We start from the raw sequence: 13,258 nt of genomic DNA, 5'->3' as shown, positions 1-13,258 counted from the left end.
TGTGAGTTTGTTTATAAACCAGTTAAAAGTTGGGATATCCCCCAGCTATCCCAAAAGAAGAGGACTAAATACAACCCTGTTTTAGTCTGCTAGAGACTTGTGTTCTGACATAAGACCTGTCCCACTGGCTCTGCTTCTGTACTAGTACTATAAGGCAGTTTCTGTGTGAACATTAATAACCAAGGATCCTGAGTTAAGACTTATAGTTTGGTCGATAACCAGTTTGTACTAAGATTGAAAGACCAAGGAAGAGTTAATAAAATAAGCAACAATCTGGTACTATTTGAGGGAAAGTAGGGCTATCCTATATGGACATGGAATAAATGGGGGGCCTGAATAGACAAGATCATAGCTGTATAGCGAGGGTTCTTAACCTGGGGCTTCAGAACTCCTCTACAGAGAGACTATTTGATACGCTAGTTTTCTTTGTATTTCTCTGAATTTAATTTTATGTGTTTAAAAATATGATGAAAAGAGGTACATGGTTTCATCAGACTGCTGGAAGGATCCATGATACAAAACAGATTCGAACTCCTGTATGTTGAGTTAAAGTGAACAGGTTAGTAATGGTTGAAGCATGATATTCAGAGTAGTTCCTGAACATTGAATATGAGAAGTCTTTCCCAGGTTTTTTGTTTTGTTTTGTTTTTTTGAGATGGAATCTCACTCTGTCGCCCAGGCTGGAAGTGCAGTGGCATGATCTTGGCTCACTGCAACCTCTGCCTCCTGGGTTCAGGTGATTCTCCTGCCTCAGCCTCCTAAATAGCTGGGATTACAGACAGGCACCACAACGCCTGGCTAATTTTCGTATTTTTAGTAGAGACAGGGTTTTGCCCTGTTGGCCAGGCTGGTCTCAAACCCCTGACCTCAGGTGATCTATCTGTCTCGGCCTCCCAAAGTGCTAGGATTACAGGTGTGAGCCACCGTGCCCGGCCAGGTTTGTTCTTTGGCTTAAGTTTTCTCATCAGCAGTAGCCAGAGTAGTTTCTCGGATAGTTCTCCCAAGCTGCTTTCTTTTTAGGGAATCAGAAAGACTATACTAAATGAATTTAACTTTTATAGCTACAAATTTATTCTTAAGTGTATTTCAAACTCATATGGCTCTCTAGTATTAATATTGCTAGTAGCAGCCTAAGTGTGAGTGGGTGTTTCTGGCAAGGAGCAATTTCCATTTTAATTGACATTTTCTTCTATGTACTAAATCTTGGATGCCAAGAGCTTTCCTCACTGGTAGTTGTAAATGCTAAATCTGTATACTTAACTTCATCCCCTTCTGTCAAGATAAGTGCAAACTTCATTTCCCCTCAAAGGAGTTCAAAGGAAAACTTGTTGGCGTGTTTGGGGAGATGTTGTTTTCATCCACCATCACATAGACTCAACCGCAAAGATTTTCAGTGCCTAAAACAAGCTCACCTGTCTTGGTTCTTCTGAAACATGTAGCAGTTGAAAAGTTTAGAATTGTTCACTTGTTCCAAATTCTATGATAGAGAAGCGGCAGCAATACAATCATTAATACTCCAAATGAGAGTATTTGATGTCCTCTTAAGTTTATTCAGGAAGTATCTTATGTAGCTAAGAAACATTTGTAGAGATAAAGATCTATTTGATAGCCTGGGGGCAGAGGGATAATGTTTGCTTAATAAAGATGATCATTTTGGGACGTGCCTTAGAAACTAACAAACTCGCATCTCCTATCCAGTGATCCAGATCTCTGAGCTAAGGCACATAGAGGTCTGTTAGTAAAAAGGGAATGGCAGGTTTATTTAGGTTTGGTTGATACTAGTTTTTTACAGACTATAGGAAGCCTTGCTATTTTGCTTGGAATAGTTTGTTGCAATCGTTTATTCTAAAAACCAGGTGTTGAATTTAATATATGGCAGCTTTTATATAGGATTTATTTCTGTGACCCTAAGCACAAGGCAGGCTTTTTTTTTTTTTTTTTTTTTTTTTTTTTGAGACTGCTCTGTTGCCCAGGTTAGAGTGCAGTGGCGTGATCTTGGCTCACTACAACCTCTGCCTCCCGGGTTCAAGTGATTCTCTTGCCTCAGCCTCCTGAGCAGCTGGGATTACAGGCGCTGCCACCATGCCCAGCTAATTTTTGTATTTTTGGTAGAGACAGGGTTTCACTGTGTTGGCCAGGCTGGTCTCAAATTCCTGATCTCGTGATCTGCCCACCTCGGCCTCCCAAAGTGCTGGGATTACAAGCATGAGCCACTGTGCCCGGCCTGCACAAGCAGTTTTTATGTGCCTTCCCTTCAGTTATGTCCGTGCTCCTCAGAATAACCCTGTAAAGTAGGTAGGGAAGTCATCTTTGTTTTATAGTTGAAAGACTCAAGACTCAGAAATAAAGCATTCACATTTTTCTATTAAGTTGGAAAACCAGTACTGGAACCTGGGGGGTCTTCTAACTACTGGCCTGTGCTCTTTAAGCTGCAATAGCTATCCCACTTTGAAAAGAATGTATGAAACACGGTTGCAGTCATGTATACTCCATCTCCAAAGAATGGATTCATTCTTCATGTCATGGTATATTGACTATAATTTTCTGTTTTTAATTACCCAGATTCCAAACCTGTTTATAGAACTTATACCTGAGGAATGGTGAGGATTAGAAGAGGCCACAGTCCTTGAGGTTTTCTTTGATGATAATATCTGTAACTGCATCAAACACAAATTTGACATTCTGTGTATCTGTAGCACAGGTCATGTGACTGTAGATTTCTTTGACATCTTTTCGCATATTAAGGTCAAGGAACTGGCTCTTGATGTAATTCCCCGCATCATCATAGGAGTTGTTACCTGGTTTTCCAGAAAAATAGTGAAAAAGTAGAATAAATGTACCCTTGTTAGTTGCTGACTCACTTTAGGTGATTGACTTGATCCTTGAAATGTTGTTAGACAACAGCAGTTGGGGGCCTATTTTTGGAGGTTCTCTATTGCACTCCAGTGTTTCTCACTTTAGTTGAAAAGAAATTGAGGAGAGGTGTCTCTCCACCTTTGGTTTTCAGTAGTTATCATGTGAAGTCAGTGGCTCTCCTGCATCTAATGCCTGCTGTATTCCAGAATATCTGAATTTAAACCCTGTAACTGTGCCCAAGGTTCTCCCTTAAGTTCCTTTATGTCACCTTGGCCTAAAAAGGAGACAATTGCCACTCACTACTAAAAGGCATTATTATTATTTCCAGCCCCTGACACTTACCATCATACTCTGGAAAACAAATGCTGAGATGGACTTTCTTGATTTTTTCCTCAAAGAGGTCCTTCTTGTTGAGAAAGAGGACAATGGAAGTAGCCGCAAAGAACTTGTGGTTACATATGCTGTTGAACAGATGCAAAGACTCATGCATACGATTCTAGTAAGAGGAAACACCATTGGAAATATCAGATTTGGCTTACAGAATATCTACCTACTTCCTGCTCTTGTTCCCCTTGGAGAGACCAGTGCTCCAAATGTAAAAAGCAAGACAGAGAACAGCTTATCTCTCTTTAATGTACCAGAGTAAAGCCAGAGAGATGTGGGATCGTTCTAGTTCCCTATCTTTCTAATAGCTGTGTGACTTGTGGAAGATTATTGAGCTTTTACTGAGTCTGTTTTCCTGTCTTACAGGGTTATCATGAAAGCTAAATGAGATTGTATATGTATATTGTCCATGATAGTAGCTGGCATATAGGTCTATAATATGTGTTATGCAGATCTTTAGCAGCCAGGGTGCAACTGAGAACTTTACATTTTATAAGTAGTGCTGATAATGGGTTGAAACAGGCCCAAGTTAGCATGTGCCCATATGCATCTCCAGGATGATTTTGATAGGCTTCTTTCATGGGGTCCCAGATCTCAGTTTGGGCCACTTTGGTCCTGCTGCCACATGGTGAGGGTTAGAGAATTTCCCAGTGCCATACCACAGGCATTTCTGCTCTCTCATTTCCTTCTCTGATTGCTACTTAGCGAGAAGTCGTCCTACATATCTGCAGAGGCTGCCCGTTGCCCCAGCCCAGCCTGCTTTTAGGGAGCAGGTCTTTAGGGTTTTGAAGTATGCTATCAGCTGACTTGAGTTCAGTCTCCTTATCTAATAAAGCAAGAACAATCCCATTTGTGGCTTTTTCCCCACAATACTCCTGTAAAACCCTTTAAGGTCTCATAGACTTGTTTTATTAATGTCTCATAGACTTTAATAAACCTCACAGACTCATAGACTTTAGGGTTAAAGATGGAAAGTCTCATAGACTCTAATCTTTAGGGTTAAAGATGGGAAGTGAATAGGTCTGTAAGACATTTTGATTAGACGATATTCAGAGTGCTCTAATGTGAAGTTAAAACTACCAAAGGGAAGGGAAGAGAACAAGCTGTGGCAAGGGATAGGAGTATCCCTTTCATCAGCAAGCTGTGGACCTCCATTTGTAAGCAGATGCTTGGGTGAAATTAACGTTTTTCATGCCTCTAACTTTTCCCAAATTCAGAAAGCAGATGCTTGGGTGAAATTAACGTTTTTCAAACCTCTAACCTTTCCCAAATTCAGAAACTGGCTGGGCTCTAACACTTGTCCTGTAGAACTCCTGTCCTACAGAATTCTACAGGCTAAAGAGAACCACTCTTGGGTAGTCTTCCAGCTGCCAATTTAATTGGCATGAGAGAAAGCTGGTCTGCCAGTCTCTCCTTACTCCTATGGACAGTACATTTTTAGCCTTCTAAGTGGGGTTACTAGTTCAACCCTTCTATTATGTTGCAATGAAGATTCATATCGTATGTTATTTTCTCTGTTCTGTCATTTTCATCTCCTTCTTTAGGCAATTTGGGAGAGTACTAAGTGTAACTCCTTTGCTTTGCCTAGTTGATGGTCCCTTATCTCTTTGCACTCAATTCCTCTTATGAGCTTTGTGATGTCCAAGTGATACTTAGATGTCTAATTTGAGACCAAGCTCACTCTCAGTAAATTTGGAGCTCTAAAATGCTAATCTAGAACCTGCAGAAGAAGTGGTTTTTCTAGAATTATTTGCATGAGACATTGATTGGTCTGCTGGACGGCTGCTAGACTGAAATTACCTAAGTTGGGGCAGTAGAGTGACACAAGGCTTAGAGAAAGGGTCATGGGGAGAACTTGTTCTACCAAAGCTGCTTGGTGCAGAGGTCACTCACCACTTCGTCATCTTCCACCAGCACCATATCATAGGCACTGAGGGCTGCACAGAAAATGATGCAGGTGACTCCCTCGAAGCAGTGGATCCACTTCTTTCTCTCTGATCTCTGCCCTCCCACATCAAACATCCTGAGGGAAGAAGCAGCTATTTTCATAGGTATGCCCAACATACGACCTATATGCCTTTGATGGTCACCCCGTGAAGTGGGAGAGGAAAACAGGGAGAAGCAGAACAGTAATTTAGATTAGGCTTCACCAAAGGCCAAGAAGCCTGCCTGTGCCCCTTTTCAGGGTTCCACACGTGTATCCGAGATGCCTCAGGGAACCGTGCACTTACCTGAAATTCAAGTCTTTGACGGAAAACTTGGTTTCAATGATGCCCGTGGTTTTGACTCTGGATCGGAGCACATCTTGCTCACTAGGGAGGTACTCAGGGTCTGTAATTCGTTCTAATTGGTTCAGGTAGCTAGAGAAAAGTGACTAGCATCAATGACAAATTTTCCACAGACAAGGCTAAGAGACATAAAAGTTATCTTACCCAAAGTCATACAGCTAATTTGGTGATAGAAATCAGGACTAGAAGCCATATTGTTAAATTTAGGATTCTTTCCTTCAAACCTTCATATGTCATTAACTAGAGGAAATGGGGGATGGACTGAGGGACAAGCCCATTTGAGGCAGGAGTTCCAGCGCATTTAAATCAAGTTAGATAAGTGTTCCTTGGGTTTACCCTGACTGCAAGCTTTTGTAGATTTTTGAATGAGATTTAGTGGTTTCAGTGGGTGCTAAAAGTTCCATCAAGAGGCAGTAAATTGAAAGAGACTTTAAAGACATGAACCAGTGCAACACATGGACTTTGTTTATGTCCTGAATCAAACTGGGGAGGAAACATTCGAGATCACTGGGGAAATTTGAACACCGACTTGGTGATATTGGATGCTATTAAGGAATTGTTAACTATTTGGGTATGATCATATTCTTTTTATAAAAAGGGTCAATATTTTAGAGATCCATAATGACATTTTTAGGATGAAATGATACCTGGAATTTGCTTCAAAATAATCCAGTAGGGAATGGAGGTAAAAAGAAATAAGGTTGGCCATGAGTTGATTACTGTTGAAGGTAATTCATTATATTATTTCTACTTTTGTATGTTTGAAAGTTACCTTAAAAAAGAAAAAAAATTTTTTTTTTTTTTTTTTTTTTTTAAAAGGCAGCCGGGCACGGTGGCTCACGCCTGTAATCCCAGCACTTTGGGAGGCCGAGGCAGGCAGATCACAAGGTCAGGAGATCAAAACCATCCTGGCTAACATGGTGAAACCCCATCTGTACTAAAAATACAAAAAATTAGCTGGGCATGGTGGCAGGCGCCAGTAGCCCCAGCTACTGGGGAGGCTGAGGCAGGAGAATGGCGTGAACCCAGGAGGCGGAGCTGGCAGTGAGCCAAGATCGCGCCACTGCACTCTAGCCTAGGTGACAGAGTGAGACTCCGTCTCAAGAAAAAAAAAAAAAAAAAGGCAAGAGGAAGGCAGATGTGAACTGAGATGACTGAGAGGAGGAGGGAAGCACAAGTAACACAAGTGCCTATCGTATGCCAGGCATTTTAATGTTCAGATTCTCGTTTAAACTCCTGAGCCATCAAGTTTCATATCCCCATTTTACAGATGGAGAAATTCAGAAGAGTTAAATACTTGGATAGGGTCAAGAGAAATTGTGGTGTATTATGAAAAATATTCAGCTTTGTAGTCAAGCAGCCCAATGCAAAGGCAGTCTCTGCTATTTATCTACATGACCTTGGGCAGTTAATTAACTTCTCTGAACTTCAGTTTTTCCATGTATAAAATGAGGCTAATTAGAAAGGTACCGTCTACCTTAAGGTCTTACTGCGTAGATGGGTAAAGGGCCTTGAGATGGTATACACAATACACCTAGCAGTGACTGGGCTTTGAGTGCTCTGGGAACAGTAAGTGATAGCATTATTACAAGATTAGGAGACAGATGGTTAGGTTAAATAAACTCAGGTTTGACTTTGAAGCCCATACTTGTCTATGATCCCATACTGTCTGAGGTAGGATTGACAAATTATGTCCCTTGGCTTTTTGGAAGCAGCTTTGCAATGATGGTACTAATTCCTGACCACCTTCCCTTGGTTTGCCCTTGTAGTTTGTGTCCCCTGCCTTGGCATCGTGAGATAAGATACTCTAGGTGTAGCAGACTCATTTCTGCTTAGCGGCCTAAGTAGATCCTAGATTACCAGATAGAAAATTCTGCCCTGAAAGAGCCATCATGAATCACATTACTCCTGCGAGAGTGTATGACAGAACTGCAGGGCTATCTTAGGGTTCTGGAATGAGAGGCTTAGTGTACACCTCAATTAAGAGAACAGGGCTGAGGGCTACTAGGCAGAACACCTCTTTTGAATTTTGCATCTTCAGCCTTGTAGGCTGTAGTGAGCCAGTGTAAAGCAATATAAAATGACAACTGTGGCAGATCTCCCCATAGCATTAAATTCAAAACATTGCTGAAGCCTAACAAAACAGATCCACAGGCTGAATTCAGTCTGGGTCTCCAGCTTTCAATGCCTGAAATTTTGGGTTGGGTGAGATTTCTCCCAACCAGAGAGAAGACTGGCTAGAAGATTGCTTAAGCATCAACCACCCTTTCCCCAGTCAGAGTCTTACTAAGATGCAGAGTCATTGAGCTGGTATTCTGCAGCTCTGTCGAAGCAGGCTTGCACCCCACCATCCTTCCACAACCTCCTAATGACCTCCACGAGCTCAGGAGGCATGGTTCCCTCCTCAATGGAGTCAGCCAGGTTGTTGAGCTGTCGCCCGTCATCCTGTAATGCAGAAACCTGGTTAAGAACTTCACAGGAGTAATAGCTTTCCAGGAGGCTTCTGGGAATACTGCTGAATGGAAATCATTTTACATTACTACGAAGACCTAAGATGGAAGCAGTATCCAGTGAAGATTCTATGTAGGAAAACATACTGACGAATTTTTGAGTATGCTCCCCAGATGCAGAGGGTGGCACTATACCCAGCCCTAGGGTGTGTCTAAAGCGAGGCAGGGGTCCCAGGTATTTCCTCTCTGGAGTTTCTGGCTTCCATCCTTAGTCTGAAAGTTTACTGCCACAAAACGTGGGTCCTCTGCTGCAGAGAGACTGAAAATGTAAAGGCCAGATTGACCATGAAATAGACAAGATAGAAGACAGGGACCCATCACTTTTGTTCTTCAGCGATTGAAAGCTAGAAAAAGGCCAGTACTAGAAGTAGGGATTTCACTTAACAAAAGTTCCATGGCCAGGAACCCAAGGGTAGCAATTTAAATGGTAAAATAAAGTAAAAAAGCAGAGGAAGCTGTGAGCAGCTTTATTTTGTAAATATTTGTTATAAAGTAGGGCTTGAGGACAGGCACAGTGGCTCACGCCTGTAATCTCAACACTTTGGGAGTCTGAGGCAGGAGGATTGCTTAAGGCCAGGAGTTTGACACCAGCCTAGACAAGATGGCAAGACCCCTTCTCTACAAAAAAATTTTTAAAAATAGCTGGGTGTGGTGGTGCACACCTGTGGTCCCACCTACTGGGGCTGAGGTGGGAGAATCACTTAAGCCTGGGAGGGTGAGATTGCAGTGAGCCCTGATCACACCACTGCATTCCAGCCTGGGCGAGAGAGGAAGACCCTGTCCCAGTAAAAATAAGGGTGGAGGTTGCTTACTTCTCCAGGACTGCATTAAGAGATTTGAAACTCAGCAGGTGGGATTTTAGTTACTATTTTTCTTACCCATCTTTCCATATAGTTTGTTGGCCTCTGGTATGTTTCTTCTCGCTAGCCTTTCTGCTTCCACCCTTAACCACATAATAGTAATCACATACCGCACAGCTTGGTTCAGCATAGTCGATGCCCAGTGTGGTCATGGCCCGGATGATAGCCAGGATGGACTGCAGCACATTTCCATAGATGATAGCCTTGAACTCCAGGCATTCTTCTGGTGAATAGCCATCCTGGTGAATGATCCTGCAAGGGGCAGACACTCTGTCCTTAGCTGGACCTGAGTAACCAGACCTAAGGGATTAGGAATTTGGGGGTATTTAAAGGATCGTAAGAATCCTATCTCTCTGTTGCTACTGCTTTCTCAAAGTGGAGGGTGAGGGACAAGGGGTACAGATGAGGGGCATTGGAATCAGATCCTTTATACCTGGGCTCCTTGAGGCTAAAGAGCCTTTCACTCTGAATACCTCCACTGGCTGTACTGACTTCTTCACCCTATCTCAGTCCTTTGGGGCTTTGTTTCTACTCACTTCATCTGTTTGACGATGGTGCTCTTTCCTGACTCCCCAGCACCTGGAAGGAAAAATGCTTATGCTTTCGATTTCCACCAGTTCTCCTCAGCCTTCCAGGAGATGGCCTGGGAGAAGTAAGAGCCACTGCTTGCTTGGGGGTCTTGTTAGGGGAGAACACATAGGGATGACTGCTGCCCTCAATTTCTGGCAGGCTTGAGCTCAGGCCATTCAACCTGGATTTAGAGCAGTTTCTTAACTTCAGTACTATTTACTTTGGGCTGTCTCATGCATGGTAGGATGTTCAGCAGCATTCCTGGCCTCTACCCACTAGAGGCCAATAGCACCCCACTTCCCTAGTTATGACAACCAAAAGTGTCTCCAGACATTTCCAAATGACCACGGGGAGTCAAAATCTCCCTGTTGAAAACCACTAACAGATTCAGGGGGAGTCCTTTAACATTTCTCCTTTCTGCCCATTTTTGACTCAGGAGAGTGACCTTGGGGTAGGATTGGAGAGAGCTGGATCATTTCACCAAAATAACTATATTTTCATCACCTTGCTGGTTCACTTTTTTTTTTTTTTTTTTTGAGACAGGGTCTCAGGTTTGTAGCCCAAGTTGGAGTGTAACGGCACGATCTCGGCTTACTGCAGCCTCGACTTCCCAGGCTCAAGTGATCCTCCCACCTCAGTCTCCTGAGTAGTTGGGATTCCAGGTGTGCGACATCATGCCCGACTACATTTTTTTTTTTTTTTTTGAGACAGTCTTGCTCTGTCTCCCAGGCTGGAGTGCAGTGGTGCTATCTTGGCTCACCGCAACCTCTGCCTCCTGGGTTTTAAGCAATTCTTCTGCCTCAGCCTCCTGAGTAGCTGGGACTCTACAGGCGCATGCCACCATACCTGACTAATTTTTGTATTTTTAGTAGAAATGGGGTTTCACTATGTTGGCCAGGCTGGTCTCAAACTCCGGACCTCAGGTAGATCCACTCGTCTTGGCTTCCCAAAGTGCTGGGATTACAGGTGTGTACCACTGCATCTGGCCATTTTTTTCCCCCCTGTAGAGACAGGTTTTCACCATGTTGCTTAGCCTGGTCTTGGATGGGGCTAAGTGGGTTCCCTTTATTGACTAACGTGTCCTAATGCCCTCATTCACACTCTGCTCTCCCCATCAAAAACTCAAACCTTCTAGTACTGAGTTTATACTACCCTAATGCCTTGACGACCTCCTATTTCGCTTGTGTTTGTTCCCTCTAAGCAGCTTATCCTGAATCTAGAAGAAATCTGCTTAGGCTTAAAAGATCTCCCAGTGGCCCCACCATCTCTGTTTCCCCCTGTATAACCTCCTGGGCTCCTTAGAGTCTGGTCCAGCTTACAGAGATATGCTCTTTTAGTGTGTCCTTATGACTGTGCCACAGATCAGCTGGGGGAAAAGAAGGCACCTTAGCCTAGTGCGTCAGCTCCCAGATCCCTTATGGGGGCTTGGAAACCCAGCTCAGGCATCTAATCTTCTGCTACGTAGACCCTACCTGCTCCAGCTACCCTACTTCTGTGGTACCAGTGGTTTGTTTTCCTTAGCCATGTGTCTCAGATGTTCTTGTCTTGGTTTTATTTACAGCCATGATCAATTTCCCTGACAAATTGAGGTACTTTTATTTTCTCAGCACAGACCAGTGATCTGCTTAGGAGCTCATCAAGTTGATGAACCTTCCATCTGGCAGGGACTTTGCAGGCAGCTATTGAATAGAGAGCCAGGAAGGGACTGCTGTACATAAAGACACCATTCCTCCTTCCTCAGGGTCCCCTACTTCCAAAATTTTTACTGAAAACAAGAAGGAACCACTATGCTTGGCAAAAACCAGTGGGACTATCTCTGGGACTGTTGGCACTGACTGTATGGTGGGACTTGTGAGCCTGTTGGTGAGGGAAGGTCCTGTTCTCTTCTGATTTCTTGGCTTAGAGTTCTCTGCAGATTGGGTACAGTCTGCAAGTCCAGGGTCCTTGAAGCCAAAAGGATGTGTTAGGTTTGGTTAGATTTGGAAATGGGTGGGTTCATGGTGGCCCTTGCACTATTCCTCGCTCAAGAGTAGAAAAACTCTGGAATAGCCTTGGCATTCTGGATCCCCTTGGGGTGGCTGTTTAGGCCCCATATTAACTCAGCTCTAGATCTCCTGATCCCTTAGCCTGAGACTGTGTAGAGGAGAGGAAAAATGACCTGCCACCCCTCCTTCCCATGGGGTGAGGTAGAACCCACCGACCCTTCAGGAAAGCAGGAAGGACCCCTGCCTTCTCTGGCTCATCTTCCCACCTCACTCACCCAGCAGTAGCAGCTTGACAGTCTTGGCTTCCTTATCAGCATCCTCCTGCAGCTTCTTTTCTAGCTCCTTGGACCTCTTGGCCAGTTCTTTGTCCTCAGCACTGGCTCCACTTCCCATATTTGCCGTCTTGTCAGCTTTTTCAGGCCCCTAAGCCTCTCTCGTAAGGTTTCCTGTATGTGAGATGGAAGAGAAGGAAAAAAGTTGGGATTGAGTATCCCAGCTTGGCTCCCCTAAAAGCTGGTCTGTACGATGCCAGGTGAGAGAGCAGGCTGTAGGGTCTTGCACTCTGCCTACATTGACCGAGACTCCCTACTCCAACTGGAGACCTACTTCTTAGTCTAGGGATTGTAGCCTTTATATCTAGCAATGTCATAGGTCAAGCCAATTAAGAGCTTTGTCAATATGGCAAGGGGTAAGTACTCAAATGTTTCTATAACTAGGGAAATGATCTGCTGGGTTCTGACAGAAGGATAGGGTGCACAACCACTTCCATCCTTTAAGGGGCTCATCCCCTGAAAGTCTCTTGCTTCCTTGGATTTATCTGCATCATAGAGCTAGAGATTACGGGCACATATGTAGGAAGCATTCCTTATGTTGAGCCTCCAGATTATAAGGTCTTGGTTTCAAGGGCTTCAGGGTATCAAAGCATACTTGTTTACCATAGGCTGGTCCTGGCCAGGAAATTTGTTTTGGGTGGTGCCCTTCCTTGGGAAGATTAGGAATGTTTCAGCTCCCACAGTGGCTGCTGCTCCAGGAAGCTACTAGCATTGTTCCTTTGCATTGGCCCCTCTCTTTGTACTTCTGTTAATTAGCACTTATCACTTCATATTGTACGTCGTTTTACAAATCTTTTCCCTCACTGCATTTCTCCCCCTGGAGCTCAACGGACCAAATCTTTAAACCTCTCAGAACTTGTAGTTTATTCGTGGATCAAAAGGTTTGGTGAATGAATAAATGTAGGAAAAGGGTGTATGGTGAAGAGAATGGGGTTGCTTCCCTTCAGCCCACTAAAGCTAGCTGAGTCCCAACTTCACTTCATAAATGAACTTTGCTGGTATTCAGTGTGGGGTTTGTGCTGCCTCACACAACAAACTCTGCTTCTTTGGGAAATTGGACTCCAGATTCTGGCTTCTCAAAGGTTGGGGCAGCTCTCTCTCCTTCTGGCTCTCATCCCAGCTGCCCTTTCCTGGGGGAAAAATGAGGGTGCAGTCTAGCAACTGCCTCACAGACATTTAGGACTCCACAGGTTGTACTCCTCTATGCCAATTATTTCAGTTTACTTAAATGAGTGTTGCTGGTGGAGCCTCCTCAGGTGGAGATGTCTTAGAATTTTATTGCCCAAAATGTGGATCAAGAGCCAGCAACATCAGATCACCCGGAAGCTCATTAGACATGCAGAATCTCAGGCTTTAACCCAGAACTTCTGATTCAGAATCCACAGTTTAACAAGATCTCAGGTGACTCTAAAGACATTAAAGATTGGGAAGCACTGCCCTAGGGACCTGTTTTCCCCTAAACTTACCTAATCC

General features: G+C 43.8%; 1 protein-coding gene across 2 annotated transcripts; it reads right to left on the bottom strand.

Annotated features, from left to right (window-relative positions):
- Positions 1–2,520: 2,520 nt before the first annotated feature.
- Positions 2,521–12,060, bottom strand: GNAT2 (G protein subunit alpha transducin 2). 2 transcript variants are annotated; one of them, XM_003267912.4, is made up of 8 exons: positions 11,729–12,060; positions 9,435–9,477; positions 9,009–9,150; positions 7,816–7,973; positions 5,472–5,600; positions 5,134–5,263; positions 3,199–3,352; positions 2,521–2,798 (listed from the first exon to the last, which is right to left on the bottom strand). In XM_003267912.4, the coding sequence occupies exons 1-8, from the start codon at positions 11,844–11,846 to the stop codon at positions 2,608–2,610; spliced, it is 1,065 nt and encodes a 354-aa protein (XP_003267960.1). In that variant the 5' UTR covers positions 11,847–12,060; the 3' UTR covers positions 2,521–2,607. The 2 variants fall into 2 exon arrangements, with proteins under 2 accessions (XP_003267960.1, XP_030680752.1); XM_030824892.1 differs by having other exon boundaries at positions 2,608–2,798; positions 7,816–7,988; positions 11,729–11,846.
- Between the last annotated feature and the right edge of the window lie 1,198 nt (positions 12,061–13,258).

This window comes from Nomascus leucogenys, chromosome 12 (assembly GCF_006542625.1).
Source record: "Nomascus leucogenys isolate Asia chromosome 12, Asia_NLE_v1, whole genome shotgun sequence".
Lineage (NCBI taxonomy): Eukaryota > Metazoa > Chordata > Mammalia > Primates > Hylobatidae > Nomascus > Nomascus leucogenys.
This window is presented reverse-complemented; position numbering and strand designations above follow the sequence as displayed.